This window comes from Pogona vitticeps, chromosome 1 (assembly GCF_051106095.1).
Source record: "Pogona vitticeps strain Pit_001003342236 chromosome 1, PviZW2.1, whole genome shotgun sequence".
NCBI classification, from domain to species: Eukaryota; Metazoa; Chordata; class Lepidosauria; order Squamata; family Agamidae; genus Pogona; species Pogona vitticeps.
Genome location: NC_135783.1, coordinates 204,383,940 through 204,405,266, shown reverse-complemented (window position 1 = coordinate 204,405,266; position 21,327 = coordinate 204,383,940). Strand labels below are relative to the sequence as shown.

At 41.9% G+C, this 21,327-nt stretch overlaps 1 protein-coding gene across 3 annotated transcripts in view; it reads right to left on the bottom strand.

Moving 5' to 3' along the window:
• LRP2 (LDL receptor related protein 2) overlaps window positions 1-17,872 on the bottom strand; it is a 194,525-nt gene extending 176,653 nt beyond the window's left edge. For all 3 annotated transcript variants that reach the window (XM_078394476.1, XM_078394478.1, XM_072981712.2), the window contains exon 1: window positions 17,647-17,872. In XM_078394476.1, coding sequence (XP_078250602.1) covers window positions 17,647-17,740 — 94 coding nt within the window. In that variant the 5' untranslated portion in view covers window positions 17,741-17,872. The remainder of the gene's footprint in view (window positions 1-17,646) is intronic.
• Between the last annotated feature and the right edge of the window lie 3,455 nt (window positions 17,873-21,327).

Sequence of the window (21,327 nt, the reverse complement as noted above, 5' to 3'; positions counted from 1 at the left end):
CTGAAATGATTCAGTTGTTCCAGTGACAGAAGTTCAATGTATGCTTTCCAAATCAGTTGCCCAGTTGCCATGTTTCTCACACAACAAGAATTCCATTCCTATTAATTTTTTAAGATCTGTTTAATTTAAACAAATGTTAAAACCTTCTTTGCCTAGTTCTGACAAAATATTTGACCTATGCCACAGAGAAAGCAGGAGGAAAGGGAGCTAAGGATCAGACACCTTGACTTAAATATCAAGGTTGTCTTCACATCTCTCATCTAACTTTCAGTCCAGATTTACATTTACCAATTAATTAACTTTTATTAGCTTCAGGATAAAAGCTGACAGGAAAAAAAATGATTTGTTTGAAATGTGGTGCTGCAGGCCAGCTTTGCAAATACAGTACCTAGACAGCTAGACAGATGAATAAGTGGATCAAAGCAAGCCTGAACTATCTCTGGAGGCAAAAATGCTGCAACTGAGGCTGTGCTATTTGGGCACGTGGGGAGAAAGCAAGATTCTCTGGAAGAGACAATAGAGCTAGGAAAGGTGGAAGACCAAATCTATGATGGACTGACTCCCTAAAGGAACTACAGGCTTGGGTTTGAAAGAATTAAGCAAGAGTATTGAGGATAGGACATTTTGGAGAGAGCTCGTTCATGGGGTCACCATAGGTTGAAGATGACTTGATAGCACATAACAACAAATCAGCTGCTACTCATCCTAGAAATCCTATACTGGCTCCCAGTGTATAGCAATATTATTGCTATGCTGACAGTACTATTGAAAAAAAAATTATGCACACCACATTTGCAACACTTTACCTCAGTATTTCCAACATTATCAACACTAAAGAAAGGAGCACAATATGTCAAACTCCCATCATTTTCTGGCAATAATAGCTGGATAAAGATATTCATACTATTTTGCCTCATCAAACTGATTGCATTTTGATTATCAAAATACATTAGCCTATTATTAATTCAATTTCACTGAAGGAGAGCGATCAAGCCTGCATACCTCATGACTCACCACATTTAATGCAGCCTACCAGCCACGTTTTGAGGCCAGTCATTTGTTTGATAAACAAATCCACCCTATTTTTTTTTTCAACTATAGGCAGGGAGAAAAGAATAGAATGCTAAGTATACCATCAATACATGTAAGCTGGTGGGTCTTATTCAGTTTGGCAGGCCTCAGGTTATTAATCTGATATTAATTAGTAACACAGAATTAAAAATTGCTGGCTGTATTCTAAGAAAATGTGTGCAGCTTCAGGTAGATACAAGAGTATGAACACTGCTGCCTAGTTTCGATTTGCCAGACTGTACATAAAAATAAAGTGATGAACAGTGATACTTGGACATTTATTCTAACATTTTTTTTCAGGTAGGCATAACATGGCAGTTTATCAGCAACCATAGGTTTCACAACACCGCAACTACGGTAGTAATGTGAGGAGAACCTGGGAAATTATCAGTCTAGTTACAGCCAATATTTAGCAAATAAGAAGATACTCTCTGTTCAATGCTACATTTCCCCCCCATTCTGATGATTCTGCCTGGTACTGTCCATCTCTCCATATAATACAAAATAACACTGAGTTTTGGTGCCTCCAGATGCTCTGGAGTACCATCTTCAGCATTCCTGATCAACAGTCATACTGGATGGACAACATCACTCGGGGAAGGGTCAGATTACAATACTTATATCATAATGAACAGCAAACTATGCTCCTTAAAATGTTCACTTTAAAAACTCTGTAATATGATAGCTTCTCAAGGACTAAACTCAGGACAGCCAGAACTTATATGTCTACTTATTTGTATATCCAAGCAAAAGATTTTTTTTTTTAAGAAGCCTCGTGGTGCAGTGGTTAAACTGCTGTACTGCAGCCAAAACTGTGCTCATGACCTGGGGTTCAATCCCAGGTAACCGGCTCAAGGTTGACTCAGCCTTCTATCCTTCCGAGGTCAGTAAAATGAGTACCCAGCTTGCTGGGGGGGGGGGAGCAATGTGCAGCCTGCATAATTAATTTGTCAACCACCCAGAGAGTGCTTGAAGCGCTATGGGGCGGTATATAAGCAGCATAATTTGCTTTTGCTTTTTTAAAATAATCTCAGACAAAAAAGACCTTTCATTTTACCTGTTATATTTGAATGAAAACAAAACTAGCATCTCTTAGGGTGGCTAGAAATTATTAGGACTGTAAGCAGGTAGTTCAGTCATTTCTTCCCCTGCTATCTTTCTAATGAAATGTTTGCAGAATTTTCTTGCTAATAGTGATACAGGAGGTTCTCCTTACAAGATAAATAGGAACTTCACAGGAGTGGTTTTTGTCAGAGCAGCATCAGGAAAGAAAAGTTAACTCGCCATTCCTGCCCTGTTCCACATCCCTTGCTCTCATCTGGAAACCACCAATAGCTACTATTTGCATTTTAAAATACATATACACTAGATACATTTATTATCACATCCCATTTGGCTTTAAGGCTTTCAATAGATTATTATGAAAATTATCTTTAATAAAATTAATGGAACATCATGTTAGGAATGTATAAATCTGTAAAGTTCTAAGTTCAGGCATCTTCAATTTTGATGAGATATTCTGACGTCCATGGATGCGGGCGTGCGGTTGGTGGTGCAGGAGGAGGAAAGAGAAGCAGGGCAGCTCCGGTTCGCCACCGGATGCGGGAATCTGGTGCGCTCCCTGCCCATTCCTGGCGTGGGTCTATTCATGAGTAAAGCCCACCCAAGACATGGGTCTACTCATGAGTAAGGGCCCCCGTCCGCCATGGCTGGCCCCGCTGCCGCCACCTCGGCTGCCCTACGCCGCCGGTCGGGGCCTGTTGCCGGCCACCATCCATCAGGGAGTGAGTGCCATTGGAGGAGGCTTTGGTCTGCCTGGTAAGGTGCTGCTTTTTGCTTTGTAGAAACTTCTGGGTGGTTTTTGCAGGGTGGGTTTCGGCTGAGGGGGTTTATGTTTCTGTGCTCTGTTGTTTGTTTTTTGTGATTTTTTTTGCAGCCTTTGGGGCTTGCTCTATTTATTTCTGATTGTTTTTTAAAAAGCCCCAGCGCCTTCTGAGCCATGGAAAATATTTTTTTTTCTTTGAAATTCTGGAACGGATTAATCCCATTCCCATGCATTTCAATGGGAAATGGTGCTTCAACTTACGAGCATTTCAAACTACGAACACCATTCCGGAATGGATTAAGTTCGCAAGTTGAGGCACCACTGTATTCTTTTTAACTTCACAGTTTTCTCTTTTTATTTAGTTAGTGAGTTGAGTTTTGCACACATCACGTTATGAGCTTATAAAAGTACTAAATATTTCTGACTGCAAAATGTGCTTGAGTATCCATTCCTTTCTGGAGGCTGCAAACGGAGTAAGCTCATGCAAACTTAGTAGCCCAATTCATTCACAAACATTCTTACTTCTGATAGATACAATGTTGTATTTACCTAATTTTCAAACCAGATGATTTTTATTATGTCCCGATAAATAAAACCATAGAATTCAAGGAGGGTGTACTTTCTTTTCCACATGACTGTAGATCTCTCTCTCTGTCTGTCTCTCTGTCTCTCTCTCTCTCTAATGTTTAAGACTGATTCATCCATTTCCCAAAGTGACCAGCTTTATTTAACTACAGTAAATATACTTGAACTAAAGTTGTGAAAACAGAACTTTCAAAAGGACCTTCAACATGTGAAAACACTAAAAGGCACCATGAAGAATAGCTATTAGTATGTTTTAACATGATAACAATGATTTTTAGTTTGTTTTAAACAATCTAACTCCAGCTGCAAGTCTATGTGCAGTAAATCCCTGAATATATCAGAGTAATTGAGTTCCCAGCTACAACATAAAAAGCACATTGAGCCGTAGTCAGATTAAATAATGACACCACATTCTTCACACCCAAATACATTTTTCTCATTCATCAAGCATGGCTACAGATATGTGCATTCAGTCACATATTCACATAGCTCTACACATCAAAGATTATAGGTAAAAAAAAAAGAGAAAAAATATGGTGGCACTTTAAACATCTAAGTGTTCTATTTTAAGGTGAGCTTTCGTGAACAAGTCCACTTCCTCAGAGAGTACAGTGGTGCCTCGCTTGACGATTACCTCGTTATACGATGAAATCGCTTGACAATTAGTTTTTTGCGATCGCTATTGCGATCACTAAACGATGATTCAATGGGGTTATTCCGTTCTATGACGATCGGTTCCATGCTTCGGGAACTGATTTTTCGCTTAACAACTATCAAAAACAGCTGATCGTCAGGTTTCCAAATGGCCACCCACTGTGCAAAATGGCTCCCCGCTGTGCTTTAGGATAGATTCCTCGTATTACAGGCACTAAAAATGGCTGCCCCTATGGAGGATCTTCGCTGGACACTGAGGTATTTTGCCCATTGGAATGCATTGAACCGGTTTTCAATGCATTTCAATTGGCTTTTTCATTTCGCTTGACGAGGATTTTGCTTAATAGCGATTGAACAGAATGAATTATCCTCGTCAAGCGAGGCACCACTGTATCTTTTTCCCCACTGTGGCCAAGTTTGATGAGAATGTGCCTCCACGGTTGTGCTCCTAAAAAGGTATATGGCCAATGATATTTTGTCTAAAAATAGCTCTGATTACAAGAAGTAGTATGGCCACAGGCATGAATATGTGAAAACCGCTGAGTTTATTATATTACAATAATGGCTCCATTCTAATGGTACAATATAATGGCTAAGCCTACCCAAGATATACAGGATTAACACAGGAGCGGACAACATTCAGTCTGAAGCAACAAGAGGACCCCCAATGTGTCTCCAGACATTCCCTGCTGCTCTCGGTGGGGGGGGCAGTCTTTGTAAATACTGTACTAAAACAGACCATGGGAGATGAAATTAAAGAGTAAAAAATGTCAGCTGGAGGCCAGGGGGTGTGAGGCTTGCAACTTCTTATTTTGTAATTTTTATATCAATCCATTTAAAATAGCATAACAGAATAATAACTATTGTATTACAATAATAGCAAATTTCTTATTCATAAACTCTTACACCTTCTCATATACACACTGTATACCTTCTCACATAGTCTCTTCCGTGGCTCATTATTGCATTTTTATGTCTAGCGGATGTCCCTTAGAATAACCAGCAGTCCAACCCCTCGTCCACTTGGATGACTATTTTTGACTCAATATCAGATTTCAACAGGAGGTGCCATAAAGTTATCTTTTTAAATCTCCCTCTGTATAATCTGACCTGACAAGTCAATTTTTCCATCATCACCACTGCCCATATGTAGGGGGTTGCAACTTGGCAGCAACATTTCTTCCCAGTTGTTAGAGAAAGGGGTTCGCAGGATGAAGTACAGCCTTCCAAATTATGGGAAAAGGGAAATGGCCCTTCAACTCATAGAGATTGCTACCACTGAATTGATATGCTTTCCCTGACCACACTGATTTCTGGGCTCCCTAAGAAATATCAGGTTATACATATCCATTTTGAAAAGTAGTTGCATGAGGAACTGTCATTTAAAAACATTTCCATTTAGAATCTTGCAGAAGAAGAAATCTATTAAAATTCTGAACATTTGAAATTTTCAGATGGAGGGCTCTTAGTACAACCAATTAAAAGACCGTCCATGCCCACACCATCATTCTGCCTGGAATTTTTCTTCTCCTTTTTCTCTAAGAGGAAAAAGCAGGATAATACGGAATGGTTACCAATACAGAAAATGACTGCCTGGAATCTCTATAGAATTAAGAGAATGAAACTAGGTGAATGTGGGATAAAGTGTCCTTATATTGTTAAATGGGCAAAGAAAGCCGATGTCAGACTTTGTATTTTTGGTTCTGATAAGTACAGGCATTTCATGATGGCTAGGGAGAAAAGGCAACCAAGGGCTGAAATCCTGTTAAATATACAGTAAGTCACACAAGAGTAGCCCCCCTAAATCATTGGTGATTTTGCAAATCAACTCCTCTGTAAGCTGTATGATCCAAAAAGGCCTACTTTACTTGTGACTTACTTTAGTGTAGTAAGTTGCAGCTAGAGTACTGTAGGCATCCTTCAGTCCCGAGGGACTATGGTAACGTGCTCTGAATAAAGGTCTTGGAACAGCATCTAGCGTGGCTGAGAAGGCCAATATGAGAGTGACAATTCCTCCCACACTGAAGACAAATACAACCTGTCCCATCCAGCTCCCTGATTTTGCTGGTTTCGGGACTGCCTTTTTGCCTCGGCATGTTGAACAAGTGCCTTTTCAAATTGGGAGAGGCCGTGATGCAATGCCTGCCTCCAGGCTGAACGCTCAGATGTCAGTGTTTCCCATCTGTTGAGGTCCATTCTTAAGGCCTTCAGATCCCACTTGCAGATATCCTTATGTCACAGCTGTGGTCTCCCTCTGGGGTGCTTTCCCTGCACTAATTCTCCATACAGAAGATCTTTTGGAATCCGACCATCAGCCATTCTCACGACATGCCCAAGCCAATGTAGATGCTGCTGTTTCAGTAATGTATACATGCTAAACATTCCAGCTCGTTCTAGGACTACTCTATTTGGAACTTTGTCCTGCCAGATGATATCAAAAAGTCATCAGAGACAACGCATATAGAATGTGTTCAGCTTCCTCTCCTGCCATGCACAAAGGGTCCACGACTCACTGCAGTACAGGAGTGTATTCAGGACACAGGCTCTATAGACCTGGATCCTAGTATATGCCGTCAGCTTCTTATTAAGCCACACTCTCTGTGAGTCTAGAGAACATGTTAGCTGCTTTGCCAATGCATTTATCCAGCTCGACATCTAGAGAGAGGGTGTCAGAGATCGTTGAGCCAAGGTACACGAAATCATGAACAACCTCCAATTCTTGTGTACAGATGGTAATAGAGGGAGGTGAGTCCACGCCCTGGCCCATGACTTGTGTTTTCTTCAGGCTGATTGTTAGTCCAAAATCTTGACAGGCCTTACTAAAACAATTCATAAGTTGTTGGAGCTCTTCAGCAGAATGGGCAACAACGGCTGCATCATTGGCGAAGAGGAACTGCCACATGCGTTTCAGCTGGACTTTGGTCTTCGCTCTCAATCTAGAGATTAATGAGCTTTCCATCTGATCTAGTCCAAAGACAGACACCTTCTGTTGCAGTTCCAAAAGCGTGATTCAGCATGACAGCAAACAAGATCCCAAACAGGGTCAGCGCGAGGACACAGGTCTAGAGTAAGGCCACTTGAATCAAGTGAAATTTCAAAGGAACTGAATGGCAAAATCCCTATTGATTCAATCAGCCTACTGTAATGTGACTTATTACATTAAGCAATATGATTTCAGTCAAGATGCCACAGTTCCAAAGCTCTAAATTCAGTGACAGTTGTCTGCCATAAATGTGGTTTATTGTACAGCCAAGAACACTATCAAAGCACAACTCTGTTTAGTGGTCACTGCCATTTTGACAAAAATCGCTATGAGCTTCCAAGCCCACTTTTTATTTCAAGGGAAGTTACACAGCAGTCATGTATTAATTACTAAACATTTTGTTCTATGTTTCTGCTTTGCAAATATAATGCCTTTCATTCTACTGGAGCAAATATTATTCAGTACAGGCAAGACAAAATTAAAACTAGCAACCCTTTCAACTTTTGTTCAGTCCACAATTTCTTACAGGCACACACTTCTTACTTATGAGGGCTGCATTCGTTTATTCCAGATCTGCCTATACAGTGGCGCCCTGCTTGACGATGATAATGCATTCCAGCAAAATTGCTGTTAAGCAAAATCGTCGTCAAGCGAAAAATAAATCCCCACTGGAATTCATTGAAAACCGGTCAGTGCGTTCCAATGGGGGAAATACCTCATTGTCCAGCAAAGATTGCCCATAGAGAACCGCCGATCAGCTGTTCTAATTCACTGTAATGCAAAGCTTCCGTCTGGAAAGCAGCCATTTTGAAAAGGGAGGGAAGCCATTTTGCAGAGCCGTAAAAAACATCTTTTTGTGAACAAACGGTTCCCGAAGCAGGCTCCTAATCAATGTAAAGCAGATTCCCCCCCATTGGGACCATTGTTTTGTGATCGCAATAGCGATCGCAAAAATGTCGTCAAGCGATTTTGACGTCATGCGGAGTAAGCGTCTAGTGGGGCAGCACTGTACCTTGCTGTACAGCAGGGGTTGTCCTCTTTGTATAAATTTATTGTGGCATCATCACATACTCAAGAATTCCATGTCAGAATGTTATTACATGCACAGCTCGAGTCAGCTTGATTGTTTCATAGAAGACAGAGAACCTTTATGCAGTTTTATAAATAAATGCTAGGAAGTGGGAAAACTATATACCACACTGAGAGAGGCAAAGAAGACAGTCTCCAAAAATCATGCCTGTGGTCCCTTCCCTTTGGAACAGGGTCCTGCTAGAAGTCCATCATGACTCCACTCTCTACCATCTTTTAAGAGGATACTAATGAGGGTCCTCTTTCAAGAGACATTCAATGACATTCTTCCTGAGGCCTACTGCTTTTTTCATTTTGGGATCACTACTTTATGTTATTTGTCTTATTCACTGAAGTTCAATGTTGACGAGGGCTGTATGGGTTTATAATTCATTACTTTAAATTCTGTTTGTTAACTATAGAGTAGTGCTCAGCACTAAGTAAATGGTATAGACATATATGAAATGAATAAATATACAAATAAACAATTGTTTCAGGTTATATTTCTATAACTTTTTTTTAAAGTATCAAAAAAAGTTCAGCCAGATTGCACCAGTCAGCTTATGCATTATATTTAGCATTTTCTAATACAGTGGTGCCCCACATGACGACGCCCCCGCAGAACGACAAAATCGCATGACCATGACTTCTTTACGAACGCTATAGCGATCGCAAAACAATGTTTCCTATGGGATTTTTTCACTGGACATCAATTAGGTCCTTGCTTCGCGAAGCGTTTGTTCGCAAAACAATTTTTCCAGCTCCACAAAATGGCTGCCCTGTGTTTTCCGGACCCATGCTTCACAGGGCAGCCATTTTAACAGCTGATTGGTGCTTGGAAAATGGCTTCCCCTATAGGCGATCTTCGCTGGACGACGAGGTAATTTCCCCATTGGAATGCATTAAATGGGTTTCAATGCATTCCAATGGGTTATTCTTTTTTGCATGACGACAATTTCGCTTAACAGCGATTTTCCTGGAATGGATTATCGTCATCATGCGGGGCACCACTGTATTGCCATAATGACCTTATGGAAAATGTCTATTTAAAATAACGATCCACTTTTAATCATGTTTGCAAACACTTGAAAGTTGGGGAGCTGATTACTACGTATTAAATCTATATCCTCTCTTTTTCTTTACATAACCCATGACTTCATAGAGTCCCCAGAGAGGTCTCCCATACAGGCAATTAGATATACTGTACCTCCTCACAACAGATATACCTCCTCACATGCCTTTAGACTACACTCTCCAAATGGGAACTGTTCTAAGAGTTTTACAACTTTGATGCTTTTTTTATGACAAAAATTACAACATTACTTTGGTTAATCTTACATGAAGTTTGTGTCGGCTAAAGTAACGCAAATTATCAAAGGTCAAATTCTGAAAGTTTCTCCTCAGTTCACTGCACTTTGCAAGAGTAAGCACTTATTTTTGAAAAACAACATGCACCTTGAGTTAAAGGCCAACAAGTTTAGCTCTATATTATCCAAAAGAAAAATAAACATAAGTGGTCTTTGATCTGCCAAAAATCTAACACTGCAAGAAGGCAAATATACAGAGAAAAGGCTTAGAACAATTCTATTTCAGATCAAGAAGCCCAGAAGAAAAGAAAACCTTTGCTGGTATTATTGTTTACCGACTCCCCTCAAATGACCGTTCTAATTTCTTGGAGAACACACAGAAGGTAAATCTGGATTAAAGTGGCATTTCATTGCTCAAATTTCCAGTTAACTCAATGTATAAAATAAGGGCTCTCTTTCACGGATTTGGAAATCCTGGCTGCATTGCTCATCTTTCTTATTTTAACAGTGAAATCCTATACTCATCTACTCAAAAGTAAGCTTCACTATGTTCAACCAGATGTCCAGGTAATAGGATCTAAGACAACAATCTAAATCTCTCTAAATTTCCAGTACCCGTTTGTCTTCAACCAAGTAGTTTAATGAATTACCATAATTTTAACCATTGGCAAAGAGGAATTTAGGTCTAACCTTCTGCCACCTAGTTACCATGTTCAACCTTTAACTGAAATTTTGTCATCTTCACTTTAGGTGATTAGTTAGCAAATTCCTGACACACACCACTGCCTGGGACATTAAAAATGAGTGAATTATTAAAGAAAGATTAAAGAATATACAAAAAAAAACACCAAGAACTGTTTATCCAAAAAAGCCATCACTGATGTCATCACTGACAATTCAAGTACTGTAACTGAAATATCATTTGCTGTCCATCCATGAAGAAGTTTGCTAATTTGTTCACCTTTCTTTTTCTCTTTGTAAAAATCTTAAAAATAAAATGGATTTGTAAATGTTTTCTACATTCATTTTGTGCCTGTGAAATTTAAACAGATATCCCTGTTATTAGACTCTACATATATTTTAATATATACACTAAAAACTACACATGTAAACAGTGATTGTTCATAAAAGAAATAATTGACCTTAACACACACTCCAGAATAAAGGAAATGCAAAATTTCAACCAGCTACAATAGTTGTGTAAATAAATTGATTTCTCTTTCATAAAAATAAACAGTCAATTTAAGGTTCTGTCCTCCATAGATATGGATTAAATCCTTCCCTTCATAAAAGTTAAATCCTTCACAGATTGACTGTCCCCAGGAACAGAGTACATATATACAGAATTTGGCTCAAGGATTATTGCATGTGTGTTTTACTGTAACAATCTCCTTCAGAACTAGATGGAACAACATAACTCCAGAAAACAAATTGGTCTGATTCAAATGTAATAGGAAACTACAGTTTCCTACTGCGCACATGTGTTGTGGCAAGCCTTGAGCCCTTCACTTACTATTTAGCATAGATTCTGCATCCTCTTCAAGTTTTAAACTAACAAAAGTAAAAAACAAGCTTGTGTTAAACTGTGGTTTCAGGTCCTTGCTTGCTCTCATACCAACATTTAATAAAACTATAGTTTCTTTCTTTTAAATGTAATACAGAGATTCTGGATAACTTAAACACTTAAGTTATCAGAAACCCCTGCCACGAAGATCGTACATGGAGCAGAATCATCCCTCAGCCACAACTTAAACTTAAAGTTCTAGCTAGTGGTTCTTGATTCAAAGAATCAAACTTCAGTCAGGGATCTTCTACATGAAACATGTAAAAAAAACATAATAGAAGATCTGAGAGGTACAGCTGTTTCAGGGATTAGCATTATAACAAGAGGGATACCTAGTAATACCTTCCATTCACAAGCCTATGAGTCAGTACCCTCAGCTATTTGCAGTGTTCCTAAGATAACAAAAAGCTGTTGACCATCTTCCACAGAACCCAGTGTCCCTGCACCTTTTCACATGGCAATACGTAGGCACTAAATGCCAACATCATTACAGATAGGGACAAGGCAGCAATTCTAGCCCAGGTAATTCCAGAGTACCTGAGGCCACCATGCTTTGCTACTTCATCCTTATTACCACTACTATTTCAGAGTAGGAAACAGATTGCGTCTTCAAGCAAACAGCGTTTCCCAAAGTACCCATGTGATACACAGGAGTACCAAAATGCTGGCTGTCCAAAGCTGTGTACTTGTACTTTTGTTTTTCTTAACATTTTGTTGACACCTCTGTTCCAGAATTCATTTTGTCCTGGAAGTAACAGTGGAGGTGCAAGCATGGGAAGTTGCCAGGAACAAGAACAATGCCTTGGGTGGCTGCAGCTTGGGTAGAGAAATGGCACATTGCTTCCGCCACTGACAGATTAAAGGGACATTCCCACAAAAAATGATGAAAAGTACAAATGCCAAATGAATGCCGAGTTACTAGTCAGCCAATCCATTAAGCACCTGCCAAGCAGTAAGTCTAGAGTCTTGACAGAAACACGGACCAAACCTAGATTCCAACCCATCAGACGTGAGCAGTTTTGATACCACCTGTGCACCCTTTTAACTTCCAGCTAATTCTTTTCTGCTATACAGGTTTTGCAGGGTACAGTCAGTTAACTCTAACTCAATCAAGCTGAAAGAAACTTCTTTGACGTTATGTTCCCTTCTCCAGAGACAAATTAATTTTTTTTTTCTTTCCACCACATCCTAGGTATACAGTGGCAGCCACCACATTCTTTGTACTCTTTGTTCTGAAGCCTGTTAACCGCCCTTGAGTTCGGCCACCAGCTGTTCTTGCTTTTTGCTTGGGTATGCAGCACCTTTGCGGGTTTTAACTCAGCTCCAAGATTAACCAGAGATTTGCTCCTTTCTTAGCAGCATCCCCATTTCACAATGGTAACCATCCTACATTTCCTGGTTTGGAGTCATCTGTGATTTTCTTCAAACACGTTGTTGCCTTAATTACCCAGATATGTTTTGTCTTTCTTGCAAACCCAGAAACAAAGCTTTACCCCTTTGCTAAAGTGCCCTCTGAATCATAAAGCTAGACACCAGGCAGAGCAAACTGCCAACTCCCTACTTCCATTTTGGTCCCCCATATGATGCTACAACCTGTATGAATTGCTGCACTGGGCCCAATGATGGTGGTTAAGCAAGAGTACTGGGAAACTGCTAACCAAAGTTCTTGAGCCAACACTATCCCTTGGTCGTCTTTCAAAACCTTTCTCAGAGATTTTATAGTTACTCCTCTCTTGCCTCTTTCTCCCTCACCTCCATGTCCCCATTGCTACAGCTGCACCATGGTATCCAGAAAATAAACATACTATACAATCTATTGAGCTGTGCTTGTTTTCTGGAGATTGTGGTACAGTTAAGAGTCAGACACACATACATTACCTTTTCCCAGAAACACACTGAACTCTACATGCCTATATCAAATAAATAATATTTTTACAGCTACTGCCTAGAGCCTATTACACAATCCATCTACTACAGATAAGCCCCACAATACAACTGTATCTGTTAAAGTTCCTCAGATAGAGACTCACACCCTTAAGATTTACAACATGCATCCTCAGAACTGCAGGACCCACATGCAATGAAGTGAAGAAACAGATCAAGTCAGATAAGAGGTCTAATGAGGCTTTACCCAAGCCCCACTGTCCTGGGAGGTCATTCTCGCTATGTGGAGAGCTTCCAAAAATAGCAGAGCTCTCCTTCTTTAGATTCACTGCCCTCCAAGTGAAAGATGATGATGAAATCTGATACAAGAGGCAGGACTAGAATGATCACCTAGAGTACCATAGTCCCTGGCCATGCTGGCTGGAGAACTGTAGTCCAAAAACACATATTTGCACACCTCTAATATACTGTACATGAACTCTGGCTGGATAGCTCAGTGAGCTGGAGCACTTCGCTAGAGGTGAGGAGCATCTGTTTCCTTGCTATGCGCCTTTTAGGAGAAGAGCCAGTCTTTTTTGGCCTCGGGCAAGCAACTTGGTCTCAAGTGTACTCCTAGAGAAAGAGAATGGTGAACCTCTTTAGAATACTCTATACCTAGAAAACCCTGGGAAGGGTCATCACAAGATCGAATTGACTTGATAGTGCATAATCATTATAGCAGTAGTATACATTAATAAATAATATTTGAATAGACCTTAGAACTCAGGAGAAACTGACTATGTGTAAGCCCCAAACACAAACAAACAAACCACTGTTTGTCTTGTAGAGGTTCCAGCCAAGACTACAAGATATCACTAATGATCTCCATATTTGTTTGCTTGTTTGTTCAATTTATACACCACCCACCATAACATCTGGGATAATATTTCTCTTTTGCATTCCTTGCCTGGAAGATCTATGTCATTAGACAGATGTCTAATTTAACAGAGCTATACGTTTAAAACAATGTACACTCTAACAAAGAAGCAAACTCAGAAACTAGCCCCTGGAACAAAGATGTGAATGTTGTCTCCTTATCAGTGTTATAGGACCTAATATCAGCTATACACCAGGTTACTCCAATGCTTCTCCTCACAACCAGGCACATTCCATCACTGGCTACAATGGTCTTCAGCCGTCTTCAAACAGTGTTGGTTCTATGTAACAGAATAAATGGGCAATAAATCTCACATCAGAAACAGTTGCACTAAGAAACTCAAGTCTTCCAGGCAGAACACATGACTGCTGACCTAAAAGTCACTATAATTTAGCAAAAAGATTTAAAGGAAAAGCTCCAGCACAAAACTGCTGTGCTAGAATATGTCAAAAACGTTTATATTCCATGATGGAATTATAGAATGCTAGGTCCCTGCTTATTATTCTGGTTATTGTACTAGCACACCAGAGCTGAAATTAGTTAAACAACAGCTTTTTCATTACAGTAGGAACTAATAACATCATTTTGATTTTTATCTTGCATACACTTGGAATTTACCTGTACATTGTTCACCAGAGCTTCTCTAGTAAGCTAATTAGAGTAGGCCCATTTGAATCAGTGGAGCTTGTAAAGGAGTTGATTCATTAAATCTCCATTGTAGTAAACCTAGTGCAACTTATTACATAAAACAACAGGATTTTGGCCAATGTGCGATTCATTATTCATTCCTAAGGAATGAACAACACAAAATAATCTTTTTTATTTTTTTCCTTCTGCAGCTTCCGAATTCTAATCTCTCCTCTACACCACCGTATGTCATTAAGGACTTGACTAGTTAAATCATCATTGTAGTAAATCCCCATTTCTTTCCATCACTTCCAATTTCCTTCCTTTCTTTTTCAACTGACACCTTCATATTCTGTACATATCAGACCTCACAGATATTTTTAGAAAGTTTAGATTTTTCTTTTTGTCTTAAATTACATTTACACTTCTCCATATGACAAATTCTCTACAGCAATCATCCCCACCATAAGGTACATGAATATCATTACATTTTTAGGCTTTTTTCCTCCAAATAGTTCCAGGTAGCATATATGGTCCTCATCCCATTATATCCTGGGATGGAGGGAGGGAGGGGAAGACTTCATAAAGGGAAGACTTCGTAAATGTTTTCTTTTAGCAAAGATACTAATCCAGATCTCGTTGGTGTGATTCTGACATCCTATCAGAAAAAGCAGAAATTTCTACTCCTGGTCATTGCACTTAACAATTTTCATAGCTTTGAAGTAAAACTGTTTTTATTACACATCAGTTAGGTATGTATGCATGTATATATACATACGCATACTGTATGTATGTTTGTTGTTGGGTGTCTTCAAGACAGAACTCACTTATAGTGACCCAACTAGGGCATTCAAGATATGCAAGATTTAAAGAGTGGCTCTACCATTTCCACACCTAGTGAGTTTACATGGCACAGTGGGGATTTGAACCCAGGTCTCCTGAGCAACATTCCCTCTAATTTCTAGCCCTGCTGAGCAGGGCTCTTCCTCTCTCTCGCATGACTATGTCCCCCCCCATACACAGGGTTCTGTTGCAACTGGAACCAAAGGGGCTGGAAAGGCTCACTGCAGGTGCACACAGGAGGAAAGCTGCAGGGAGGTGGGCAGAGTCCTGCACGCTTGCGCAGTCATGCATTTTAGAGGACATTCTGCTCCTGAGTTCTCTAGTTCATTACTCTATCCAGTACAGCACACCATACATTGTATGAGTAGACCCCAACTAAGGACAACACTGCACATCTCTGGGCTAAGACCACGGAAGCTTATTCTTTAAGATGCCACAAGTAGTTAGCAATTACATTCACTGCAACCACTAACTACTTCTCTGCAATGAGAACAAGGAAAAGGTGGTCCTTACAGATGCACGAGTAGGTGATACCTTTTACTAGACCTCTAAAATGTTAAACAAATATGTAGCAGGCTTTCGTGGATGAAATCCACTTCCTCAGGCTTTAGGCACACTCCCTTCATGGATGGTGCAAAAAAATTGTCCAGGAATTGAAGTTACATAGTTACAATGTGTCTCCCTGGAAATGATAAAAAGCTTCGAGCTCAGAGGTTCCTGTAACATCAGTCTGATACAGAAAATGTCCATGGGAGGCCGGAGCATGACTTGAACACTTGAAATTCTTGCCAATGCTTTGCTTCAGATATTAATGAAAATAACAACTACAAAGGATTTAGCTTCCTGGCCACTTTGACCTTCTCAGCTGGCGCTTTTGCAAGGATCCCGGTGTACAACAGGTATCTGCCTCGCCGCTCAGAAAGAGGGTGTTGTTAGCAGCAGTTGCTGTATAATTACTTACTTGATTCCTTCTAAGGCGCTTACGCTAAGAGTTGAGCAAAGAAAGCAGATTAACCATTTGAACACATCCACACAATTCACATCCAGACAGGCCTTCGGCCTCCCCCACAGACCCGTGTGTGTGTGTGAGCGCGCGCACACCCAAAAACACACAAGCTGCGCCTCAGGAAACGTGGTCTTCCCGTCCTGCCCCAGGTCATCCCCATTCACTTTAGGGCAATGGTGGTGTGCTGGGGTGAGGGGACAGAGGGGGAAGCCAGAGGGAAGAGCCTGCAGGGACAAAGTGGCGCGGAGGGGAAAGAGGAGGAGAACGAGCTCCGACGCCCTGAACCACTCCGAGGAGGGGAGAAGTCGAGGCGGGAGAAAAGAGTTGGCGGCGCTGGCGAAGCGGCCCTGCAGCGCCACAGACCGCCCGGGCTCCTTCCGTCACGTGCGCTCCCCGGCCGTTGCCTAGCAACAGCAAAGCTCCGGGAAAAAGTTCTCGCTTCCAACTTCAAAAATCTGTCTGAGAGACGACGAGCTGAGGGAAGCTTCTTATCTCCCCGGACCAAGCATCTGTTTCCCGGCTTGAAAACAAGCCACTCGGGAAACGGTCTGCACTCGGTTTGCATGGGGGACCGAGGTCGCCTCTCTCTCGTTTTTTTTCCCCGTCTCGTGTGAACGCCCCTAGCTATTGCGCGCGCGGGTTTGCCCGGCGCAAGCTTCCAGGCTTTCGAAACCATCGGTTGCCCCAGGACAACCGTGCAGGGAGGGCTGCACCCGACGGCACAACCGCAGAGCCCCTCTTCTCCCAGAGACGCCCCATCACAATCGGTCTTGCCAAATAAATAAATAAATAAATAAAGCGAGCCAAGCCAAGCCACGGCCATTCACATGCACGGAGAGGTGCGGGCTGCCTCCCCAAAGCGTCTCTAGAAACAATCAGCCCATTCAGGGGCGGGAACGCACGTTGGCGCTCGTAGAGAACCGTCGTCGCGTGTGTGGCAACGACAGGTGTTTTCCCACCACCAGTTCCCCCTCCGAGGGCGTCGTCGTTCTGAATTCCTAGCCAGTCGGGTGGGCCCGCTTTAAGACCCCCTCCCCAGCCTCTCGCCTCCCGACTGTCAAGTCGGTTCATGGCCGGGGGGGGGGGGAGAAGAGACAGGGACCCGGGATCAGGCGGCGCCCCGGGAGGCGCTGCCCCGGGGGGACGCCCTCCCCAAGACTCGCTTTCGAGCAGACCCTGCCCAAAGAGGGAAGGGGGGCAAGCATTTCCCCGCACGCCCGGCCTCCTCTCTTTTCGGATGAAGGGAAGAGGTCTGCGCTACGGAGGCGACCCCCGAAACTGAGACGGAGACCGGGGAGAGGGGGGCGGCTTACCTTGGCAACTCGCTTGCAAGATGCATGCAGCGAGCAAGAGAAGCACTTTGCCCGCGACGGCGGGGGTTCCCTCCGGTCTCTGCTGAGGTCCCATCTGAGCTGGGATGCTGCAGCCGCCCAGCCGTGGGAAAGGTGGCGGGGCTCTGTCCCGACGGCGCACTTCAGCACAACTCTGTGTGTGTATGTGTGTGTTCTCTCTCTCCTTTTTCCCTCCTCTTCTCTTACTCCGCTAGTTGCCGAAGAAAGGCGCGCTCGTCCGCCGAAACATCGCGTCTTCTCCACACTCCCACCCTCCAGACATTGCATAAAGCGCTTTATACCCGACGGCCCCGGAACGAGCATGAGGCATTGCAACAAGCCTGTGGAGCCCGGGCGAGAGTGGCCCCTCCTTCTGCCCTTTGCAACCCGGGGAGGCTTGTGAAGAAGAAGAAGAAAACTCCAGTCGCCTGGCACTCAGTCTCTCAGCCAGAGACTCGGGGTTCAATTCCCCCTCTATGCCTCCCTGACAGAGGCTGGACTTGATGATCCATAGGGTCCCTTCCAGCTTTGGAGTTTTAAAGTTATATTGCTATTATAACATGTGCCAATTTAACAAGGTAGTACAATTAATAGTTGAAAACAATGGGTGCAGATCATTTGGAACTGGGGCTTCTTGTTGCCTAGGAACTTTGAGTGCTGTGGGCTGCGAAAGTGAAGCAGCAAAACTGTGACAAGAGAACAAGTGGAGGTTGCTTTAAAGAGGGACACAACAGGACAGGTGAGGTGGGTGGACAGTACTTTATAAACTGGCTCCAAGAGGCAGCAGGCCGGTCATAGTTCCCACTTTCAACAGCCCCTCTGCCATCTACAATACAGTATAAGGATAATATAGGCCTACCTTACAAGGCTCTGAGGTAAACCAATATAATATGTAAGAAGCCTTAGTAAATAGCCATGTGCCAATATAATGTGTGAGAAGCCTTAATAAATAACCGTGTGCCATGACTTACAGCAACCAGGATGTTCTAGATAAAAGGTTTTCTAAGTAGGGAGTACTCAGAAGTGGTTAATCACTCCCTTCTTCTGGGGCATCCTGGGACGGTGCAACTGGCCCAAAGCTACCACACAGGCTCATTCTTCTCCCAGGAGGGGAATTGAACCCCCATCCTCTGGCTCCGCAGTCAGAGAACTAAACCACTGAGCAATCCAGCCAGCGAGAAGCCTTACAAGGACTCAAAACCTTAGCAGAAATGCTTGACATAATTAATGTTAATGTCTCACCAGATGTGTACCCTGGCTGAAATCACATTTCCCCCTAATTTTTTAATGTCTTGCACAAATTAATTGTGTAGGGACCAATTCAAACTAATGGGTTTGTTTCAATTATGCCCTCTTACCCAGCTGTAAATTTTTAAAACTGTATTCACAGGCTATCTAGAATTGACCAATGTATTCTCCCTCTCTGCCTCATGAAATTTACAGATAGTATAGGTTACACCTTGACATACTAGGAATAATTAAATCAGGCTAAAACTAAGCAAAAGAACATCAGTACAGTACAGCTATGCAGTTTGGATAAACAGTGTGCGGATAATGTAGAACCAACTGAATAGAGCTGCAATAGAAGAGTTTATGCCAAGGGTGGGGCTCCTCTTTCAGTCTGAGGGGCCAAATTCAATTTCACAAACATCTTCAGGGCCTGCTTTCCAGTTTGTGTGCAAGGTCGGGGGCAAAAGGATAGGATAAAAAATATTTTAAGGCATATATTAAGCCTTAAGTTTCTTCCTACCAACAAAGAAACCTTGAGACATTTCAAATTTTTTGAGAAAGTAGAGGGAGGGACATGACCATGTGGGAAACTCCAGTGGATCAGACTGGGACCCCAGGAGGGTGATGATTTTGGCATCGCAATTCGCCTTGCCATGCAGCTGGCTATTTGGCTGGCTTATAACTGTGTGAATTCAGATTGCATATCTACACTGATTGGGTTAGAAGTGAAACCAGTGTTATTCCTCATTTTATGTAATAATCTGGTAATAGTACCAGACTGTAGTCAATGCAGGTGCATTGAAGATATTCTCTTACACAGTATAGCAAATACTTCAGGTAATTCACTACTAAACAACTGCATTTTTAAAAAGTATGTGCTACATCCTTAAAAGTTTTTTGTTGTTTTTGTTGCTCGCTTTCTTTCCCTTCTCCGAACATCTTTGTGCACTCTCTAGAAGGCAGGGGCAATTTGGCCACATTTTGCCAAGGTTCCCACCAGCCTTGTCTTCCCACCATTTTTATGCTTTTTTAAAAATTCTGACCACTAGAGGGAGCAAGGGAGTATTTTAATTTTAAAAACCTTTTCTTAAAACTATTTTAGGGTGGGGACATACAGTACTTTGGTGCAGCTCTCCAAGTCCAAGAGTGGCCATGTGTAACATCCATACCTCTGGAAATTGTCCACTCCTGCCCTAGACGAATAGGTATCAGTGAGAAGAGGGTCTCTGTCTTTCTATTTTACAATACTAGGGCCAAGAGTCATCCAATGAAACTGAAGGGGGGCTCTATGCTTCTCAACACCCAAAACTGGTAATCATGAGTAGGAAAGTGGTATTGCACTCATGTCCCACTCTGGACTTTTCATAGGTTTACATGATTGGGCAATATGGGAAATTATAGAATTGACATGCCTTATATCTGACTCTGGACTGCTTTTCTTTAAGGCCTACCTTTTAGGTGTGAGCGGTTTCCAGGTAATAAAATACACAGGGCAGCTGTAAAATCTAATCCATAACTGTCTTCTGCAGTTTGTTGTTTCTTCATATTACTTTAATTTTTCCCCCTCAGATGGAGAGATTGCTGTCTACAACTCATATGAACAAGATGGCCTAATATTGTACACATCCATTCACCCTGATGACTCTGCATTTCATTGCTGCACACTGGGAGACAAGCAGTTGAATCCTTTGTACAGTACAGCATTATGCTTTGAGGTGAATTATATGCAAAGAAAATCTGGAAGATCTATATGATGTGCCCATGCATATGTGTGATGATGACTCACAGACAGTGTCGTATCACAGTGATCAAAATGCTTGAAATGCATGTTATGAACCAACCCACCGCTAAAAGAGACGTCAGTAATGCATACCCCCTTCTCTCCCATGCATGACTAAAAACACACAACTTGAACATGATTCCCAAAATATATAAAAGCTTCTTTTGTAATTAAACATTTTCAACTAAAACCCTGCAGAACAATTACGCTCACCACTTCACCTCATTTCTACCATCCAGTTCAGTGCACAGAAAATATTATACATACTATATTTTCAAAAGGAGACCCTTGCAGAGCACTGACTGGTTGATGTTTGCCTTCAGGATAACAGACAAGACAAAACAAACTTCTCCAAATACGGATGGTATGATTGGACTCATTCACCTGGAGAACACAGCATTCCCAATGGCATTGATTGCTCAAATTTGTGGCTCCACTATGAGATCTCTTCCTCTAATATGTGACCAAGTAAAGAAATACAAAACTTTTGCATTTATGTGCTAAAGTTTCATCTCAAAAGCTGGAATTTGGGGCAATTGCCCTGTTGGGTATCAAGAGCCTCTTAGGGCCAAAGGAGCCAGAATTACACCGGCTGAAAAGTGAACCGGGCTAGTTGGTTGTTTACCCAGAAAGGAGCCCCCTCCCCTCTTTCT